Source organism: Hemicordylus capensis, chromosome 4 (genome assembly GCF_027244095.1).
Source record: "Hemicordylus capensis ecotype Gifberg chromosome 4, rHemCap1.1.pri, whole genome shotgun sequence".
Lineage (NCBI taxonomy): Eukaryota > Metazoa > Chordata > Lepidosauria > Squamata > Cordylidae > Hemicordylus > Hemicordylus capensis.
In genome coordinates this window covers 254,249,891-254,273,117 of record NC_069660.1, presented here as the reverse complement: position 1 = coordinate 254,273,117, position 23,227 = coordinate 254,249,891, and the positions used below count along the sequence as shown (strand labels likewise).

The 23,227-nt window shown below is 39.8% G+C and overlaps 1 protein-coding gene across 3 annotated transcripts in view; it reads left to right on the top strand.

Moving 5' to 3' along the window:
* LOC128325234 (ethanolaminephosphotransferase 1-like) overlaps window positions 1-23,227 on the top strand; it is a 77,701-nt gene that overhangs the window by 17,678 nt on the left and 36,796 nt on the right. For 2 of the 3 annotated variants that reach the window (XM_053250811.1, XM_053250809.1), the window contains exons 3-6: window positions 5,677-5,785; window positions 10,186-10,260; window positions 12,819-13,087; window positions 19,312-19,420. In XM_053250811.1, the coding sequence (XP_053106786.1) occupies window positions 5,677-5,785; window positions 10,186-10,260; window positions 12,819-13,087; window positions 19,312-19,420 (562 nt within the window). The remainder of the gene's footprint in view (window positions 1-5,676; window positions 5,786-10,185; window positions 10,261-12,818; window positions 13,088-19,311; window positions 19,421-23,227) is intronic. The other variant, XM_053250810.1, reaches the window with a different exon arrangement.

Here is a 23,227-nt window from a genome sequence, read left to right as displayed (position 1 = left end):
CATCATTTTAAAGACCAACTAAAATTTGCATTACCACAATCTTGTACAATGCCATCAATTTATATATCAAATTTTACCTGTGATATAAAAAAGTGAGCTTTTAGTTTAAAGATTTGCCTCTTCACAAAATTTTTAAGAGCTGTTAACAGGGAATATAAAAGGAATTCTTCAGTTTAGCAAAAACTAATTACTTATACAGGACAACATTACAACAGCAATTATAATATGTATGAATGTTTACATGTAAAAATGTTTAAACTAGTTTCCCTAACCTCTATTATATTTTTGGAAATAACCATCACAGGGAATACAATGCGAAGAAAGAAAGAAAGAAAGAAAGAAAGAAAGAAAGAAAGAAAGAAAGAAAGAAAGAAAGAAAGAAAGAAAATCCTTATAGTTTAAACCTAATTACTTCAATAATTTTTAATACATTTTTATCTTGGAACAAATCAAAGGAAATTAAGAATCTCATTAAATTTGGAAGGGAAGGAAAAATAAAAATAAACATATTATTTGATTCCCAGGTATTTCTTACACGGCATCAAAACAAAACAGTAAAGAGACCCAGAAGAAATCCAGTAAAGGGTTAGCATAAGAATCTTGAGAAGTTTTGAGAACGTTCTTGGCCCAGAGATAAGGTATTCTGCCAGAGACATAATAAGCTGGAACTAACTCCATACAAAAGCTTACGCATGGGAAAATGTGAGAAGTCTTAAGTCTCTCGTTTCATTCCAGTTTATTCTTTCCACTTTCTAATGTTGAATTTCAAAGGCTTGCAATGTTGAATAATGATTCCAAAAACCCAAAAGAAAAAGTTTCAAAGTTAATTCCTTTCCCTTGTTCTTCCATCCCCATAGTCCATAGTAAATTGAAAAGGAAACATCCTGAACTTGAGAATAAAAGAAAAACCCCTCCAAAGCATTTTCATAAGACAAGAAAGCTTCTCATAAAGGTTCAGAAGTGTAAGACAGAAAACAAAAAGTTTAGTTACCAGCCATAAAACATCTTTTCAATGCCAAAATTCCAGTGCAGTGAATATGTCAAAGTTCAAAATAAAAATTACAATCTTCTAGATGTAGATCTTAGATCTTCTAAGCTGATAAGAGTACAGGCAGTAGGCTCTGCAAAGAAAAAAGAAATCTAAGCAGTAAAATCTCATCGGTCAACATCCTCTTCAACCAGCCCTCTTCTTAACGCCATAAATCATTCCATAATTACTTCTAGGAAGGTCAGTAAGAGGTTCAAAAATAGTAAACGGGAGGAGAGGAAAAGTAAGAATACCAGAAATCTTGCATACTCCCAGCTGTAGTCATCTCAGAGATTAATTAGGAAAGAGAAAGTGAATATATTAGTTGTGAGGTTGTCCCTTCATAGACTTTTATGTTTGCCTCTTCCGTTCAGCCTGTTGCTTAAGCAGAAAGGTTTATTCTGTGGGTTCATTGGGGGAAATCCTCCCAGACTCCCCCCCCCCGAAAAAACCAAGCCCAGCATGCAATCTGATCTTCATCTTAATGACGAGAGATAATTGGACCAAATGGGAACTGAAACCCCTGGCTCTGTTAGCCAAGTGCTTCTCTTCGGAACGCCATCTTCACTCCAAAAAAGAGCCTGGTTGCTCGCAAGCGGGTTACCTGCTTACGGAGCCCTCCCCTAAGCCCAGGTTAGCAGAGCGAGTGCTCTGCTAACCTGGGCTCTATGATCGTGTGTTGCTGCAGCACAGCTCCGTGCCGCAGCAACTCATGAGGAGACCCCTGACAAGGAGGCTAAAAAACAGCCTCCCTGCTTGGGAGTCTCTTCTGCATGCTCTGCGCACCCTCTGCGCACCCGTGTAGAGCATGCTAGAACTTCCGGGGGCCGTGCGCCCCCCCAATCTCTGCAGCCCCTGCCAGATCTGTGATGGAGCCGGCAGTCATGTGGGTGGCTGATGCAGCTGATCCGGCTGCCCGGGGAGGGCTCAGTGATAATCTGTGGGGAGAGCGGGCTTAGCCTGCTCTCCCCGCAAACCCTCTGGAGGCAGGTCTCACCGATTGTGAGACCTGCCTCATTATCTTCCAAGAAATTTCCCATAAACCTCACAGTTCTTTTACTTGATTTAATTCCCTTCTGGATGGTGTTATCAGCAAAATAGTGGCAGGCCTTAAGCCAATCTGACTGAAATAGTAGGCCATAACCCTCTCAATTGCACCTTTTAACCATATATAGTGACTCTTACTCTGCTTTATGAGCCCCCTAGAAAACAAAGCCCCCCAATTCTTGAAACCCCAACTCTTTTAAGAGGTGGAAACCTATATGAGTCCTTATATCTTCTTCTTTTCCTCCTTCTTTCACTCAGGACACACAGGCCTTGAGCAGCAGCCCTCCCCACAACCTTTCCAGGGCCTGTTCTCTGGCTACAGTAAAGTCCTGAGGAGTTTATATGAGCTGCTGCTCTTCTTCTTCTTCTTCTTCTTCTTCTTCTTCTTCTTCTTCTTCTTCTTCTTCTGTTGTGGGATGTTTTAATGATACTTATTAGTATCTGTCACTTTTCTTTCTATCTAGAAAGTAGTGTATTTTAAAAGTTGTACACACGTGACGTAGCCTCTAAGCATAGACAGAGTAGATTTCTTTCCTTTTTAAGCCTCAGGCTTCCACTTAATGGCTGACAGGATAATGGGCTTACTCAAAGTAGTCACTGAAATTAAAAGGACATTAGGCATTCCATAATGTTATTTTAATTTCAGTAGGTTTATTTTGAGTAATGTTTCTCTTTCTTTCTTTCTTTCTTTCTTTCTTTCTTTCTTTCTTTCTTTCTTTCTTTCTTTCTTGCTGTATTATCTACAAAGTAGGAGAGGGTGGATTATAGGCATTCTTGTTTTAAATATACTAACCAATCTTATGCCCTGTGGGATGCTTTGGCTAATGTCAGATTCTTTGAGAATAATCTGTGTGCTGGGTGGGGTGCTGGTGGGGTTACCTCACAGGCTTTTAACATTGTTTTCCACTCACATTTTAAAAAGGAGCATTCCATTATTCTCCCCTACCAAACAGCATTTTTCAGGGATTGTTTAACTGTTCCCTCATTATGTGGAAGCAAGTCCCATCCAGTTTAATGGAGTTCCCTTCCTTCTAGGTGTGTACATTGAATTACAGGTGCCATTACCAAATGCTACTGGGAAAGGCATGTAAACTCCAGCCCAGCATCCTCTTTCTCACAGTGTTCAGCTATATGCTTCCAGAAAGCTCCAAAGAAGTGCAGTAAGGAAATCCTAGAAACCATTCCCAGCCAATGCCAACAATCTATTATTGTGGTACAGACTACCCTTGAACATGGAGGTTCTACATGACAGCCAAACTGCCTGTGAATATGGAGGCTTCATTTCTTAAGTATGTCCAACTCTGATGTAAAATCTCCATGTTCAAGAGCAGACTTGGGGGGTGCAATTAAGAGGGTTATGGCCTACTATTTCAGTCAGATTGGCTTAAGGCCTACCACTATTTTGCTGATAACACTATCCTGAAGGGAATTAAATCAAGCAAGAGAACTGTGATGTTTATGGGAAATTTCCTGGAAGATAATCTTTAGTTTTGGACATGGTTGTTAAAGTATTTCTTATTTTTAATGATATGGGGGGAGGGGTCATCTTAAATTCAGAGTCCTCTTTCTCTTGGGTCCATACAGGTATACACTGTGTTTAACCTGTATTTTTTTAAAGAGTTTGTCTTAAATTCAGAGTTGTCTTCTATTCAGGTAAATATGGTATTTATACTAGCCAGTCATAGGCATCTGACTATGTTTTCAGCATTTTGTTTTGAGTCTTAAACAATAGCTGCCATTTAAAAAAAGGACTTAAATGTAAGTTTAAAAACCTTTGAAATGGCTTAGAATGCACATAATTTGAGATGGGTTATTGGATTATTGCTCTGGCTATTATTTATGTACCTCTTTTTAACAACAATAACAAAAAGTTCCCAAAGCAGTTTACACAAAAACTTTTCATTGCCAGAATTGTGCCTTGCTCTTCAAATAATTCTAAAATGGATATCCAGTACATTCTTTATTCTAGGGTCTGATGATATTGAAAACCATTGCTAGTATAATTTGTTTTTCCAACAATGAAAAGGTAGGCCAGGTCTTTTCAGTTCAGGATCTTTGCTTCAGGGTGCAGGATTTTCCTTTAAGATGATGAAAATAAAAGCCATTGCTATTATCACAGAAAACTGTGAGTACCATCTCAGATTGTCAAAAATAATTTTTTTACAAGCATACAATTGCTCTTGCTGAGATATGCTGACATTAGAGAAAAAGCATAGTTAATAACTCTCCACATAAATTTGTACATCTGTATTGACCAATTTGATGGCACTTAATCAATCAATCAATTGATCTTGAATGAAGTAATAGCACATAAATGATAAATGTGTCTTAGCTTGAATATTAAAATAATTTTCTAACGAAATTAATAGTTGAAGTGATATGCATGCATATTGTTTATAGATTCCTTTTTCATATGTATGGATAAAATAGGTTTAATAAAGCTTAAAGCATGGTCTCTGTGGCATATCATCAATGAAAATAAATCTCTTTATTTTGAATCTTCCAGATTAGTCTGCTTCAAATGGCTTGTGGTTTGTATACCAGAAGTCAGAATGGAATGGAAAGTATTTGCTTATATCTTTCCAATAAAACATTCATACCATATATTATTTTAGAGAAACCTTAGGAGAGTACAGCACTGAAGAGAGAGACACTAATATTACACATGAGAGCAATAAGGTGCCTTGAGACAGGTTGAGACAGGTCCTGCTGTCTGGGTAAGAGGCATCCTTTAAAGTGGTGGCTTTCCTTTATATTTAGTAGAGGAACTGTCCCTGTTCAACTCAGCATAGCACTTCTCCATGGACTGTTGCCAGTATCGCCTTTATTCTCTTTGACATAGAAAAAGGAATAAAACAATTCCCTATCTCAAAAGGGCTCGTAGTCTAAAAAGAAACAAAAGGTAGCCCCTAACTACAGCCACTGGAAGGACACTGTGCAGGGCTGGCTAGGGACTGTTGCTCTCCTCCTGTAAAATATAAGAGAGCCACTAATTTAACAGGTGCCTCTTTGTCCAGTTAGCAAAGAAACTTCTGATATGCTCTAAATATGGTATTTGCCAAAACTTTACACTCATCTGGAGAATCATTCTGTAGTAGGTTATTTCTTTAAAACTATAGTTTATTTGACTTCACTTTATGTATGTATGTATGTATGTATGTAACATATTTTTATACCACCCAAAACTTACGTCTCTGGGTGGTTAACAACCAAAATAATTTAAACCATGAAAGTCCAGGGGCAGCAACAGAGAAGGCCCGTTCCCAAGTAGCTGCCAAATGAGTTGGCAGCAACCGCAGACGAACCTCTCCAGATGATCTTACATATACATACAGGCATGTTTCTACCTGGAAGATTAAAAAAAATTAAATTAACTGGTCTGCAGAAACACTTGTGGTATCAGACACTAAAAAAGCAGCCAAAGACTACACCTATCTGTTGCACACCAAACTACCACACTGTGGTGCTACAGTCTCTTTTTGGATTTCTAGTGTGTAATAGTACGAAAACCTTTTCTGTGACAAATTGCCTATTTTTTTCTCATTATGGCAGGCAAATGTATATTCCAGTTCTTAAATGTATTTATTTTTTTAATTATGCAGATACTGCCCTTGTGGATTGCTCCTAATCTTTTAACCATCACTGGATTTGTGATTATTTTAATTCATTATTTTGTATTATCCTTTTATGACTGGGACTACACAGCAGCAGGTAAGCATATTTCTTATAGCTCAATCCTCTTGCCAATAAGACATGCCTGGAGGGAGGGAGGGAGGGAGGGAGGGAGGAGGCATTGTTTGTTCTCAGTGGACTGTAGTGAGCCAGAACAGCATGAAGCCGTGGATAGCAGAGCTATACTGGCAGCTCAGTTAATTCACTCTACTGCCTACAGTGAGAGCACTGATCAGTGGATTAAGCTGACCGTATCAGTCACCAAATTCATTCTTTAATAGGGTGCGAGTTACCAGATCACCAGCTCACTCATTCCTTCCCCACAAGGAGAAACCCTGGCTTCAAGCTCTAATGCACTACATCCACTGTATGTAGTGTATTAGAAGACAAATATTTTGGTTTTGACACATGGACTTAGTCGCCCTGAGCCATTTTTGGAAGAGCGGTATATAGATCAAATAAATTAATAAATAAAAATTGGGAGCCAATTCTGCAAAAACTCTATGGGTTAAACCAGGGGATTTCAGCCTTTTAAAGTATCCCTTCTTGTATCCCTTCTCTTTCAAACCTTCCGCTCAGGTGCCCCATAGAGATATTGTGTGTCTGTAAAATGTTACCGTTATTGTGTAAACGTTACACAAATTTAAATGTTATCATTATGAGACAGACAATTACAGTAACTGGCTTACATCCAGACTAAGTTACTCATAAGTTTGCCCATTGAACTTAACAGAACAAGTAACTTGTCCCACTAATTTCAGTAGCACTGCTTATGAGTAACATGACCTGGATGTAAGCCAGTGACTATAATAGTCAAATCCTGTGGCCAGAAAGCATCAGAGCTGCTCCCTAATCACTAGTCAGTGAATCAGGGAAGCCGGAGGGCTCGTGAATACCCCTTATAAGCCTTAAAAATACCCCCAGGAGTTCAAAAATACCCCTAGTTGGGAACCAATACTACTGTAGTTGCTGTTCTGATAAGATTTCAATACTGTATCCATCTGTTCAATCATAGAGCCAAGAAAAATATTTTTTTCTTTAAAATTCAATTGTATTAAAGTGTATTGCATCTCCCCCACCCCCGCTTAGAATTAAGGTAATTTACCTCCTCTTCTGATAAGATACGAAGGTTCATTGAATTGGTTAGAGCCCAATCTTGTGCTCTGCCAGTCATACTACACACAGCATAGGATTGTGCTTTGGCACAAGAGGAACTCTGACCTCTTACTCCATGACTAAGAACTGGCCTTGCACCATATTTGCAAAATAATATAACCTTGAACATGTCAACTCCATTCATATTATTAGAGTTGCCATAATTTCCTGCACAATTATTTTTAATTCCATAGTTTGAAGGTTTGCAGCTGAGGATGAAATGCATTATTTCCTGTCAGTGAAGGAAATATAAAAGTTATTTCCCAGAACTGATTTATGTTTTGGCACTTTCTATGGCAGGCGCAAATGTACTCTTAACTGCAGTGCAGATGTTTTCTTTTTTGCCACAAGGAGATAATGAAGAGGGCATGGAATCCTTCCCCTAGTAGGTTCAAATTCACCAGCACAGGTTCATTCCTACTCAGTGCTTGAAGTGAACAATAATGAATTGAAACTGAATCCAAACAAGACAGAGGTACTGACTGTAGGGAATCAGAACTCGAGAGATGGTTTTGACTTACCTGTTCTGGATGGGGTTACACTCTCCCAGAAAGAACAAGTACATAGTGTGGGAGTGCCCCTGGGTTCCAAACTCTGTCTGGTCACTCAGGCTGAGGAAATGGCCAGGGGTGCTTTTTATCAGCTTTGGCTGATACGTCAGCTATGCCAATTTCTGGAGGAAAATGACCTTAAAACAGTGGTGCATATGCTGTTAACCTCCAGGCTTGACTACTGTCATGCACTCTGTGTGGGGCTGGCTTTGCACGTAGTCCAGAAACTACACCTGGTGCAGAATGCAGCAGCCAGACTAGTCCCCAGAATAACCCAAAGAGACCACATAACACCAATCCTAAAAGTACTGGCTGCCACTAAATTTCTGAGTGAAATACAAAGTGCTGGTTATTACATATAAAGACATTAATTGCTTGGGTCCAGGGTATTTAAGAGAGTGCCTCCTTTGTCCTGAACCCTCCTGCCTATTAAGATCAATCTGGGGAGGTCTGGTTACTGGCTTGCTTGTTTGGTGGCTACTCAGGACCAGGCCTTCTCTGTGGCTGCCCCGGGGCTCTGGAATGCATTCCCTGTTACAATCAGAGTTTCTCCATCTCTGGCTGTTTTTTAAAAGTCTCTTAAGACATACCTCTTTTCTCAGGCTTTTAATTAATTTTGATTGGTTTGATATTATAAAATTGTTTTAATCCTGTTGTCTTGTTTTATATGTGTTGTATTTTGACTTATGTACACAGTCTAGGGATGCACATGTCAGGCAGTATAGAAATATGACAAATAGATAATGAACCTTCTTGTCCCCCCCACTCCCCGGCACCTCCCCATCCTCTCTCTGGCGCTGCCTCACACAGCCCAGAGACCACCCTTCTTCCCCCTCACTGCTGGCCTCAACTGCTGGGATGCACCACCGTTGGGCTCATTGCACAGCATGAGGCAGCACAGAGCATGCCTTTGGCAGCACTGACTGGCCTCTCCTCTGTGCTGCTGCAGCCGTGCACTCTCCCCCCCCCTTTTCTCCAGCATCAAACATGTCAGGAGACAAAGTGGACAAGTTTGGTGCTATTGGGAAGAGACAGGGGGAAAGAGCGAGCAGCAGAGAGCTAGTGTCGGTATAGCAGTGCAGAGGAGATGCCAGCTAGCTCTGCTAGAGGCATGCTCTATGCTGCCTCTCATGGTGCAAACAGCCAGTGGCAATGACGTCCTTCAGCAGCTGAGACCAGCAGCGAAAGAGGAGAGAGGTGTTGTTGCAGGCGTATGCTTATCAAAGAACCAAGAACATTTGGAACATAGGAAGCTGCCAGATACTGAGTCGGACCAGAGGTCCATCGAGCTCAGTATTGTCTACACAGACTGGCAGCGGCTTCTCCAAGGTTGCTGGCAGGAATCTCTCTCAGCCCTATCTTGGAGATGCCAGGGAAGGAATTTGGAACCTAGATGCTCTTCCCAGAGCGACTGCATCCGCTAAGGGGAATATCTTGCAGTCCTCACACATCTAGTCTCCCATTCATATGCAACCAGGGTGGACCCTGCTTAGCTAAGGGGACGAGTCAAGCCTGCTACCACAAGACCAGCTCTCCGCCTGGGAGAGCGGAGTCTGGGCTGCTGAAGTTGGAAGTGGGCCAGCAAGTAGTGGTGTGCACAAACCGGTCCGGAGGCCATGTTCGGGGCCTCCGAACCGGTTCGGAACCTGGCCAGTCCAGCGGTCTGGAACTGGGGGGGGGGTCTAGCTTTAAGGGTGGGGGGTAGTACTTACCCCTCCTGCCGCTCTTCCCCCTCCGGCGCAGCAGTTAAAAGTGAAGTTTGGGGGGCGGCAGCGTTCCTCCCTGCCTCCCCTGCCCCCATCATTGCCTGGAAGTAGAGTAATGTACCAGCATGCATGCCCCCGTCGCAGCGCGCACACATCTGTTGCTGCCGTGCGCGTACACAGCACACATCACACGCAGCATGCATGTGACATGTGCGGTGCGCATGGCGGCGACGGGTGCGCGCGCGCCACGACGGGCGCATGCGTGCTGGTACATTACTCTTCTTCCAGGCAACGACGGGGGCAGGGGTGGCAGGGAGGAATGCTGCCGCCCCAAAAACTTCACTTTTAACTGTAGTGCTGGAGGGCGAAGAGCGGCGGGAGGGGTAAGTACTACCCACCCACCCTTAAAGCTAGAACCCCCCCCCCAGTGCCGGACCGCGCCTCCGTGGTTCCGTGCACACCACTACCAGCAAGGGAGAGAGGTGCCAAAAGAGGCATGAGATGCGGCAGTGGCAGCAGGCAGGTGAGGTGATGTCCATGGCCACCACCTCACCTGGTTTCACTCTTCCTACCTTAACTGTGGTTAAATGTTATGTTGGTAGCAGTGTAAACTGCAGTTAAGGCTGTCCAGGGTTCCTGCTTAAGTGTGATTTGAAACCAGGGTTAAAACTGTGTTTGAAAGTACATATGTGCTGGGGGAGGGGGGGGAGAAAAGAAAAAAGTTGCCATATCCTTGACTGATCATGTACTTTCCCTGTTTTTTGTTTACCAAGGATGCTAACAGCAGCTTCAGAGGAGAGGCAGTTTAGATTAGTTATCCACTCTCCTCCTCCACTGCTCCATTAAAAAGTTTTAATGTGATGTTTTAATGTGATATGATGTTTGCACTGGTAAGGTACTAGTTTAATGACATATACCATAAATATATTATATTATACCACAATCAAGGTTGGATGCTAATTTACAAAACAGTGCTGGAATACACATTTCTGTAGTTTAACTCTTTATTTCATTTTCTTTTGGGCAGGTTCCAGTCCTGAGTTGATTCCAACATGGGTTTGGATTTTTGGTGCTTTTAGCACCTTTTGTGCTTATGCTTTAGGTAACGTATGATTTGCAACAATCTGGATAGTTTTTCCCAGGCTTCGTGCAGGTCTAGACTTAAGGGATTAGGAATGACCCAAGAGTTTAATCAGAGGTCTCATTAAAATCATGGGACAATCCTAACGGGAGTTTAGGAACATTTTAACCAGATAGATTGCAATAGATATAGCAAAGATATGGATATATCTTTAGATATAGCAAAGAACCAAATAAAAGGGAGGTGGAATTTTGCACAAAGAAGGAGCAGAGTGAGTGAATACATGATTCTGCAATCTACATCTGATCCCTTAATTCGGCATAGTGTTGCATGTGCACTGGGCACAAGTAGTTTAAGCTTTTTAAGGGCTCCTTGCAACATAAATAGCTGGAGCCAATCTTTATAGTAAGTGTGGGCAGGATCTGGACTGGGAAAATCCAAGGAGAGGAGAGCTGGTCTTGTGGTAGCAAGCATGACTTGTCCCCATAGCTAAGCAGGGTCTGCCCTGGTTGTATCTGAATGGGAGACCAGAAGTGTGAGCACTGTAAGATATTCCCCTCAGGGGATGAAGCCGCTCTGGGAAGAGCAGAAGGTTTCAAGTTCCCTCCCTGGCTTCTCCAAGATAGGGCTGAGAGAGATTCCTGCCTGCAACCTTGGAGAAGCTGCTGCCAGTCTGTGTAGACGTTATTGAGCTAGATGGACCAATGGTCTGACTCAGTATATGGCAGTTTCTTATGTTCCTATGTAAGTAGACAGATGTGAAGGAAAGGCAAAGAAAAAGGACTGGTCAGAATTCAGAGCAGCGTAGGAAGAATGAGAAACAAAGGAACAAATGCCATCAAATTCAGGGATGTAAACCACAAGATGGGGCACAGACAAGGAACTCCAAAAAAGCTCCTTTTGCATCATTGTATGGGGTCTTAGGAGACTGAGGCTGATGAGACTAAATCACCCAGGTTATTCCAGGCTGTGCTTAACTGATAGAAGAAAAGAACTGAAGAGTGGTTTCTGACATAAGTTTGCATTTAAAAATGGCAACACTTGAAAGATTATGAAGTTCTCAGTCCATTTTTGACTCTTCTCTGAGCCAGCTTGATACCATTTTCAGACTAGGATTAATTATTTAACCACAAACCATTGAAACTTCATTTAAATAAGCTATTAACAATGCTCTTTCCTCTGACATTAAAACATTCAGCATACCTGTAATTCATAGTATGGCAACATCTGGTTAAAATATTATTAAATTCAGATATTCACAGTGAATCATTAACTCTGTATTTAAAGGATCAAGTTTAGCATTAGATTGCCCTCTGTGAGATGGAACAAGATTTTAAAATAAGGAATATGACTTTCTTTGGTTTACCTTGAGAATACATTAGACAATCCTTATGAATCTGTTTGGCAATCAAATAGATACTCAAAGAACAGTCACAGAGACCTTAAAAAGAAAAATAAATTAAGACAAAATATAGAAAAAAGAGAAAATTAGGTGAGATCTACTTCCCAGTCTGTATTGGAACATTGAATATATCAATATCAGAGAGAAAAATGTCCAAATGGAATTCACAAAAACACATAGAAAATTTAGGCTCTAAGCAATTTCCAGTTGCCTTAATCTGGGTGTTTGTTCAGCAGTAAGATGAAATTTGCATTTCCTTCTAATAAAATATCTGTAGAGGAGCTGTGTCGCCAAACATCATTGTCACATGCTCCTCTACACATGCTTTATTAGAGGGAGATGCAATTTGCATTTAGCTAACTGCTGAATATATTGTTCCAGATGGTGACAATGGAAACACATTGGGAATTTCTTATTAAGTAAAAACTGCATCTTCTAAGATTTGCTTCTTGAATCTTCTTGATTGACATTCTGTTCTGCAGTGGCTGCAGCACCAATTGCCAACAGCCTCGTTAACTCAACACACCATTGGATTACCATAGTAGCCACAGTACTCATAAAAGCTTTGAAGTTCAACTTTATATAAAAACCACTCTAAAAATGTGCTACCAGATGGTTGTTTACTATCAAGTCTGTATAAATTTCACATCAAAAAACCACCACATTCTGTACCAAGATAATCTTTGATCATTTTGTGCCACATATAAGGCTGTGGTGAATGATAGAGGGATAGAATGAGGTATGGATCCTTTGGGAGATAGCAGAAATGGGGCAGGACACAGAATTCCCTCCAATAGTAACACCTGCTGAGCCTAAACCTTTATCCATGTGACTGATCTTGTATGGAGATCTTCCTATGTTCAGATATATGGGGGTCTTCTTATGCACAAGACTACCGCAGGGATACATTTTCCAGGTGTTTAGTGAACATCCAATTGTAGGTCCCCTGTTAAATCTGAAGTTATGTATAACCGTATTACTTACATACACTCAATTCTTTCGGTGTGTAAACAAACAGTAGAAAGTTTCTCTCCAAAGTTCTTGATCCTTGTATTAAGATAAGTTTGGAAACGCGAAAAAAATATTTCAGAGAATAAATAAGAGGCTCATAATATTATCTAATTTTTTGCTCTTATCTGTCTGTAGCAACGGTGGGATTTCTCCTGTTCCTTTATAGATTCCATTGATGGAAAGCATGCCCGAAGGACTAGGTCCAACACCCCTCTGGGAGAGTTATTTGACCATGGGCTGGACAGCTGGGCTTCCTCAGTTATTACTCTCTCCGTTTTTTCTATCCTCTCACGTGATAATGGGAAAGTTGGCACTTCTGTCTCCACTATGTATTTATGTTTATGTGTTATCTTGCTAAATTTTATGCTTTCACACTGGGAAAAATACAATACAGGAATCCTTTTCCTTCCATGGAGCTATGATATAAGCCAAGTGGTAAGCATTTCTGATTAAAAAAACTTGAATTGATTCTTTAAAAACTTCAATTCTGGAGGGATGGGGGTGGGGTTGTGTGTGTTTTAAAAGAGCATAAAAATAAAAGGAATATATTGCTTAGGGCAAGTGTACAGGTGAAACTCGGAAAATTAGAATATCGTGCAAAAGTCCATTAATTTCAGTAATGCAAATTAAAAGGTGAAACTGATATATGAGACAGACGCATTACATGCAAAGCGAGATAAGTCAAGCCTTAATTTGTTATAATTGTGATTATCATGGCGTACAGCTCACGAAAACCCCAAATCCACAATCCCAGAAAATTAGAATATTACATGGAACCAAGAAGACAAGGATTGTAGAATAGAACAATATCAGACCTCTGAAAAGTATAAGCATGCATATGTATTCAGTACTTGGTTTGGGCCCCTTTTGCAGCAATTACTGCCTCAATGCGGCGTGGCATGGATGCTATCAGCCTGTGGCACTGATGAGGTGTTATGGAAGACCAGGATGCTTCATTAGCGGCCTTCAGCTCTTCTGCATTGTTTGGTCTCATGTCTCTCGTCCTTCTCTTGGCAATGCCCCATAGATTCTCTCTGGGGTCAGGTCAGGCGAGTTTGCTGGCCAATCAAGCACAGTACACTGTATACTTTTCAGAGGTCCGATATTGTTCTATTCTACAATCCTTGTCTTCTTGGTTCCATGTAATATTCTAATTTTCTAGGATTGTGGATTTGGGGTTTTCATGAGCTGTACGCCATGATCATCACAATTATAACAAATTAAGGCTTGACTTATCTCGCTTTGCATGTAATGCGTCTGTCTCATATATTAGTTTCACCTTTTAATTTGCATTACTGAAATTAATGGACTTTTGCACGATATTCTAATTTTCTGAGTTTCACCTGTATTTGGTTAGAATTTTTAAATAATAAATTATATATATTAGAAATACTGTGGAAATATTTCTGCACTGGACAGGAGAAAGGATTATTCATACAAATCATTAAGAATATTCAGTTGGTCTGGATGTCAACCAAAGTTTCAAAGTAGCTTACAGAAATTTAAAGTAATCAGAATTTAAAAATATCACAAAATTAAAATGTAAATAGCAGCCATTAAACAAACAAAGTCATGAAATTATATACAAGAGAACATAATCAGCTAATAAAGAAAAATATTTCCTGAAACAGGAAGATCTTCACCTACCAATTTAAGCAGCACGAAATATTGCCAACTGGAACTTTCTGGGGAAGAGTTCCATAAATGTGTTGCTGTTCCTGTTATCCACCAAATAGAACTTGGTTAGTGATTGGCCAGATAATAGCAGACTTCTGTAGTGGATCTTAGAGTTTAGGAAAATTGGTATGGGAGAAGATGATCCTTAAGGTAACCTAGTCTCAGATCATAGGGGGCTTTAAAGGATTCACTGGATGGCCTTTGTCATATCATTGGTTTCTTTCTATGAAATCTCCTATCCAGGGTTGTTGAAGACATTAGTGAGACGAAGTTCGTTCACATGACCAAAATCCTTGGTGGCTAGGGAGTGCTCTGGGTTTTGTTTTGTTTTTAATTTAAATAATAAAAGTTACACTTCAAGTTAATCTTGACAAATATTAAAAATTAGGCCAAGAAGAGACTGGCAGGTGACTTACTTTCCTACTCAGGAGCAAACATTTGCTCTGTTGTTTCTTCAGAGGAAGAAAGGTTACTGAAGAACTCATTTTCCATTATAATAGCTTATTTATTTCATCTTATTCTCTTGAGATTTCCTTGAAAAGCTCTTACAGGAGATTAATTTGAATCTTTATAGTGCAGTGCTCCTGTTTTACATTCATGAGACTGTGACTATAAAACTTTAATGCTGACTTAAATTTTCATAACAAAATCAGCAGGTACATTTCTGACATCCAGCAATTATAATAAAGGAGTAAAAGAAACCATTGTTTCTATTATCAATACTTCCCTGAGTTAAGTAAAATGGTTAATGAAATTCTGTCACTCTGAAATAGTGGAATTCTTGGTTCTCTTTTCAATGAAAGGATAATATTCTCCTACAGTTTAGTGTCTCTGGATGTATAAAGAGGTTTCTTTCAGGGAAAACAAATTTGGACACTAAGTCCTTAAAAGACATGGCATGGTAACTGTGTAAATGGAGTAATTTCAGCCAGTATCGCAGCAGCAGCAGCCAACACTTGACAAAAAAGGGGGCAGAGCCATCCTACTCTGCTCCCTGACTTGAGTACTGAAGTCCCACTAAAAAGCAAACATTAGATGTCCAGACTGCCGCTGAGGAATGTTCAGCACGCCACATAAGCAATGCCTAATAATGGACTCTCTATTGCCAGTAATGTGCAACAGCTTTGCCCCATGTCAGACTTTGCAATGGCAGCTGATGTTGCAGGGTGGATTCTGTAGGCAAAACAAAGTTGTTTCAGGATTGCTGATTGCCAACTGACGTTCAAGCCATTGTCTTAAACACTGTGCCATTAATATAGAAGTTGTTTGTAATTCACAGTTCAAAACCATTTGGCATAAGAGATGTATTTATTGCTGCTTCCAAAAACAGTCCTGTGTCTTATCTCTTTCATGTAACATCTAGCAATATAAAACATACGACGTAAAGTTACTGTGGCAAGAGAATTTCCCCACAGGTGGCAGTTAATTAAATGGAGGAGGAGTTAGGAAGCCTGGAGCATGGTGATGATATCACATTTAGAATTTTATGGGACAGAGAAGAGAAGATGACAAAAGGCAGCTATTTTCAGGAGCAACCACGCATCCCTTGAAACATCTACTTCGAGCCATACCATTCTACCAGCATGTGTATACACTGAGCTGATAAACACTTTCATGAAGAGTCTGATAAAATCTCTATCTTTTGTTCAGCCAAAGCTATTTTTAAAAACCACATAAAATTAAAGAGGACTTCAGAAACTTGAATCCAAGTATATGGCAAAAGATACACTTAGATAACTGGCTGATTCCAAATAACAGCAAGTGGTACTATAGTTATCCTTCAGTAAAATATATTTTAAAAGTACAGTGGTCCCTCTACTTACGAAATTAATCCGTTCCGAATGCACATTTGTAAGTCGAAAAATTCGTAAGTCGAAAAGCGGTTTCCCATAGGAATGCATTGGGAATGGATTAATGCGTTCCGGAGCCTAGAAAAAAGACCCAGACCCCCAGTAAGGCTTGCAAACTGCACAGGAACATTTCTTTTCAAGAATAAACAGGCAGTAAACAGGCAGGCAAGTCAAGGAAACCACATGTAAAATTTGTAAGTCGAGGAAACCCCATCTAAAAATTTGTAAGTCGAGGAAACCCCATCTAAAAATTTGTAAGTCGAAAAAACCGCATCTAAAACCGGATCTAAAACTGCCGTTTGTAACTCGAAAAATACTTATGTCGAGTAGTTTGTAAGTCGAGGGACCACTGTACATCCTTTTAGATGAGAACAAACAAGATAAAATGGTTCTGGTATTTGGCAAGCATGTACTGCATGTTTCGGCAAGTCATCAAATGGACATATAAGAAGAAAATACTTTGAATAGATTTATATGGCATCGATACACACATGTGTTCACAACACTGCATAGTAGATATTTTAAGTCTTAATTAGTGTGCCTTTTGGTGTTTGCCGGCAATAATGCATTGACAAAAACATGTTCCATGTGTTGCGGAAAGTGTCTTCAATGGGACTTATAAAGTAACTTATAGCATGATATAGACATGCTGCCTTTGCAGAATTTTCTGGTATAACCTAAGACATCTAGCTCATAGAGGCAAAATTTGTTATCAGTGCATGGTAAATCAAGTGTTAATTCTTCTTTATTGTTAATTAAAGTTGCACGCTTGATGCCTGTTCTATCCGATAATGGCATTAGCATTGCTCATCCTTCTTAAGAACCTTTAATGAAAAGGTGACACATTCTTTTTCCTTTTCATTATGTTCTAGAAGAATTTAATAGCAACCATTATTTTCCTAAAATCACTGTCTTGTATTCTACTTGGGAGAAAGTGATTTGATTGAACTTTTTTAATTATATTACCATAATGCATTTAAAAATCTCACCAGTCCACTGATATCACTCATATTCTATTCTATTCTATTCTATTCTATTCATTTATTTATTTAACATATTTGTATACTGCCCAAAACGCAAGTCTCTGGGCAGTTTACAACAAAACAATACAAACAAGTAAAAAGGTTAAAACAATTTAAAATTTAAAATGTTAAAACGATTTAAAATCATGAAACTATTAAAACAAAATACTCTAGCATTAAAAATCTAGAATATAGGTGACAAGAGGATGATTTTCCTCGGCTCCCGGCCCCAAATATCCTGTACCACTTTGAGGATCTATTTTTTAGTTGGCATACAGGGGCACTGTTAAGCCCTTTGTGTTCACTTTCTTAGAGGGCTCCATGATTTTCCTCAAGGGAAAAGAGGATCCCTTTTATATTTCTGAAATGGCTTGGCCTACTGTTCAGAAATTTGGCATATATGTAGAACAGGTGATCAGGACTCTGTGTATTGATTTTGAAGCAGATCAATCAATATGTTGATTTAAAAAAACTTCAAAAAAGTCCTATGTGGCTTGTTTCATGGCAGAAAATTACAAAACTTCTGGAACTGAAGCCTTCCCTTGGACCATCATTGCACCCCCATATGGCGGAATCTTCCCTTTGCCTTCATTTAAAAGGGTAAACCTCACCCCCCCCCCTGCTTTTTTACCCCCTTTTATATTTCTGAAATGGCTTGGCCTAGAATTCTGAAGTTGAGCGATTGTTCTTTGAATGTGTAAATTTTTTTTAAAAACCGAAGTCCTATAAGTGGCTTGTTTCATGGTAGAAAATTACAAAAACATCTGGAACTGAAGACCTCCTTGGACCATCATTCCACCCTTGTGTGAAGGAATCTGAAGGAATCTGTATGAAGGAATCTTTGCCTTCATAAAAAAGTACAACATGCCCCTCACCCTTTGCCCAACCCTTTGCATTTCCAGAATGGTTGGGCTTAGAGTTCTGAAATTAATCACACATCTAGTTAAAGATGATAGGACTCTGTGTATTTTTATTTCAAGGAAATTGGTCAATCATGTGATGTATAATGATCCCCCCCCACTTCAGTAAAGCTGCCAGAAAGAATTATCTTTATCTACAGAGTACTTCACATCTAATGAGAGTGGAACTAAGTGTTACATGTGGATAAATATATATTTTTTACAAATACACTATGCTCAAGTTGGTTTGTGATCCAAAATGTTGCATGAGAACTGTGAAGCAAGGGGCATGTTTTGTGATTTTAATCCTGTCCCCATATGAAATGCACTATATGTCCAAGTTGATTTTGTGTTTGAACAGTGGAGCAAGGGACATATGTTATGTTCCAGTTAGTTTGTGAATGGTCAAGAAGCTATATGAATCCATTGGGGCTTGCGTAGTCTTTTTTTCTTTTCCTTTTTTGGCAAATGCACTTTGGTACCGATCTGTGGGTTTGTGGTGAATGATCAAGAAGATGTATGGATTGTTAGCGGGTTGTTTAATCCCAACCCCCCCAGGCCCAGACCTGTGGGTTTGTGGTGAAACATACACACACACACACACACACACACACACACACAATGCTTATTTTGCGGGAGGGGGTACAAGCTCATTAGGTTCAGGGTCTAAAATCACCTAGCTGTACCTATGTTGATATCGGTGGTTTTCACTAGATTTTCCAACCACCCAGGCCGAAATCATATTTTTTTGTCAGTTACTCTAATTGATTTCAATGGAATTTCCTACATATGCTTATGATTTCAGCTATAAATTCTCATCAAATATTCAGATGTGTTGTATGATCAGAAGCAAACAATTTTTACCCTTACATTTGTTTTTGTTTGTATGTTTGATTTAGATCCCGCTCCTTCCGAAAGTCTTAGAGCAGCTTACAGCATTTTAAAATTAAATTAAGGGTTTTCAAATTAGTTTTGTGTACTTCAAAGAAAAACCATGTGAGAAGAATGTATTTTAAGATTCAAAATACAGGCCTAATTGTTTTAGTACAAGGGATCTACTTTATTAAGGAGGAAATCAGAAAACTAAGAAGGGGGCTAATTAGTGATATTTAATTCATGCAAGAGCAAAATGACCACACTTTATAGTTTAACATCTGCTTCTGAAAATGAAGTAAAAACAGACGTTTCCTTTCTTCTTCTTTCCTGTTTAGGTTATAGTAGGCCTGTATTTGGTGACTGCTGCTTTTGGAGTAGAAGTTTGGCACACACCTTTTATATTTGGTTACTATCTGACGGATACTTTAATAATGCTTATTATAGGTAAGCAACCTCTATTACCATGTTACCTATTTTGAATATAGTATCGGACACTTCATAATTGCTGTTTTCCATACTGTTTATGGTTAGTAAAGTCACCTTAAGTGGCGCAGTAGGGAAATGCTTGACTAACAAGCAGAAGGTTGCCAGTTCGAATCCCCACTGGTACTATATTGGGCAGCAGCGATATAGGAAGATGCTGAAAGGCATCATCTCACACTGTGCTGGAGGAGGCAACGGTAAACCCCTGCTGTATGCTACCAAAGAAAACCAAAAGGCTCTCTGGGTGCCAGGAGTTGAAATCGACTTGATGGCACACTTTACCTTTATGGTTAGTAAAGGTCAAGAAATGGTAGGCTCTCATTTATTTCAGTGAGATTGAGATTTAACCTGATTTTTTCTGTTTTCTAAATTTCTGAGTCGAGTCAAAATTGCATAATCTTGACATCAGTCTAAGGATACAATCCTAAGCACAACTACCTTGGAGTAAGTCCCATTAAATTCAGTTACTTATGAATAAATAATAATAGGATTGGGCTACATGTTGTGTACTTCAAAGAAAAACACAATATGCAGCTCAATTATTGGGCTAGTTTGAGAAGGCATGTATTAATACATTATTTTAAGATTAAAAATCCAGGCCTAATTGTTTTAGTACAAGGGTTCTACTGTATCAAAGAAGAGATTGGAAAATTAAGAAGGGGGCTAACTGGAGATATTTTAATAATGTCCTTATATTTATAAAGGAACAGAAGAATGATGTAGTGTTGCTATTAAACACACATTTCCACTTCAGAGTTTGCAGTCAAATAAGAGATAAAGAATGATCAGCAAACCACTATTTTAAGTACAGTATATGGTATATTTTAAGTACAGTATATGGCCCTAAATGAGGAGGAGAGCTGGTCTTGTGCTAACAAGCATAACTTGTCCCCTTTACTAAGCAGGGTCTGCCCTGGTTTGCATTTTAATGGGATACTACATATGAGCATTGTGAGATATTCCCCTTAGGGGATGGGGCTGCTCTAGGTTCCAAGTTCCCTGGCATCTCCAGATAGTGTTGGGAGATAATCCTGCCTGCAACCTTGGAGAAGCAGCTGCAAATCTGTGTAGACAATACTGATAATACCAATGGTCTGACTCGGTATTCCTATGTTCCTAGGTCTATATGTATCTGTCTTCTTATTGGCTGACATACTGCTTAAGGGTACATCAGCCCAATAATGTTGCATGTATGCAAATTGTGCACATACACAATTTGCATAAATGACATTACACAGGAGTAGGCCAATTGGAAATAATAGGCTTACTCTTGTTAACATTATTTGTGCAAATTTTGCATTTGTGCAACTTGAATACACACAACATTACTGGGCTGATGTACCTTTGCACAGCATGTCAGCATTTGTATTTCTTTTCTCTTTCCCAGTAAAATAAATTTCCCATATTTTTTGTTAGATCTCCCCAATGAGTTTCAATAGTTAATCATGATTATTGTATTATTTCTCTGCTTGAAGTTCTGGTGGGTGGGCAGAATGTTGCACAACACCACATTTATAATTCCTATTGAACACCCCATCCATTACTGCAATACTTTGACAATGGTTCTTGCCTTTGCAATTGAATTTTGGCTTAGCCACCATATAGGAGCAGCATGGACACTCACTTAAGCAGGCGACTGTCTTGTGCTTTGGCCATGGAGTTCATGTTCAACACAAGTCCATCCACCAACCATCTCTGTCCATCCACCAACCTCTCCTTTATATCCTTCTTTAATATCTACTTATTCTGAAAACTAGAGCCCTATTCACCCATTATATTCAACACTCGTACAATCTGTGTACAGTGTTACACAGGTACAGATCTGTATGTGGGTACAGTTATTCACAAGTTATGCTGAAAGCAGGTACAGCAGTACACCTTCTAGATGTATCATGCATTTTAGGGACCTGTACCCAGTTTTACTTGTAAAATGACTGCAGATACAGTCATTCACACAAAACATGTGCACGTGTAGGGTCATCAGAACACAGGCACAACATGATGTCTGAACAGGGCTCCTTTCTGTAACACATTAAATTGTATTTTCTGCTGCCTGATAACCTTCTAAGATTATAAATCTTCTTGGCAGCAACTTTGTTGCTTCTGTGATTTTGTGATACATACATCCCATTGTAGTGTCAATAATATATGGCATGTCCATAAAATGTGTAAAGTGAATGTTAGAAAGGGATATGTGTGTGAAATGGGAACTGAACTGTATTGATGAAGAGAATACAGATACTCAGGAAAGACTAATGGTAGTTGGTCAAGAAGTAGCACAATAAGTATGAGATGGTGCGGCTGTACTGTAGGGATGTGCACGGAAACATGGCTGGGCTGTTCGGAAGTGGCGGGGGTGGTGCTTTAAGGGTGGGGGGAGGGTGCACTTACCCCTCCCACCGCTTCCCCCCCACCAGCATTTTTTCGTAAAAACCTTTGGGGTGGTAGCATACCTCCCTACCACCCCATTGCCCTCCGTGGCCGGAAGTACCGGGCATGGGTGCACTTGTCGCGTCTGCACACGTGCACACGATGTGTGCACACGCACCTGGTACTTCCGGCCAAGAAGGGCAACAGGGCAGCAAGGAGCTACATTGCCGCCCCGAAGGTTTTTACAAAACAAATAACACTGGCGGGGGGGGTGGAATGCGGGAGAGGTAAGTGCACCCTCCCCCACCCTTAAAGCACTACCCCCCAGGGCCTTAGAACTTCAAACCGGCCCCATGTTTGAACCTGTTCAGAGACCCATAAAAGGGCCTCTGAACAGGTTCATGCACATCCCTACCGTACTGGCCAAGTAGCACAGAAAGTGCTTTTTTTTTTGCCAAGCAACAGTATTGTTCTAGGTTTATAATTGACATCAATTTAACAAGAAATATAACAGCTCTTCTTATGCTTGACACGCTAAGGATGAACCTATGGTTCACACTCTTCAACATGTTAAGAAGATTTGTGCAAAGTTAGTTAAAGCCTTAAAAACCCCAGAATCAAATCTTCCTCTTGTCATTTGCATTCAACCAAAAACAACCTTCAGGCAAAAGCTCTATCTGCTATCATTAAAGAGTTGCACCACAGAGATTACTCGTTCAGTGCTACTCAGCAAGAGAGATGTGAATGTTTCTTTAAAGGAGGGAAATGTAGCATTCCTTCCATCAGTAGCCTAGGCAAATTAGCCATTTAAAAATTGAGAGATCATTAAAGCATCCTCCTTCATATATTGGTTACTACCATGGAAGAGATTTTTCTGAGGAAAACCACCAAACCATTAACCATCACTCAATGATCTATTACTCTTGTCTCTATACTGTCATCCAAAAAGCATGCTGCTACTGCTACTACTACTACTACTACTACTACTACTACTACTACTACTACTACAATAATAAATATTTATACACCGCCCTCCAACCAAAGTTCTCAAAGTGGTTTACATAGAAAAATAAATACATAAATAAGATGGTCCCCTGTCCCCAAAGGGCTCACAATCTAAAAAGAAAAATAAGTTTGACACCAGCAATAGAGATGTTGTGCTGGGGTTAGATAGGGCCAGTTGCTCTCCCCCTGCTAAATAAAGAGTATCGCTGCTTTAAAAAGATGCCTCTTTGCTCAGTTAGCAGGGGTCAAGTCCCAATGCTATTGGGACGTTTTGAAATCAGATAGCTCTTCTACATATTTTATAACAGACAAGAAGATATTGTTTTGGACATTATTATTAGTATTTCTATATTGCTTTTCAGCAAAAGAATTATCAAAGCAGTTTGCATAGGA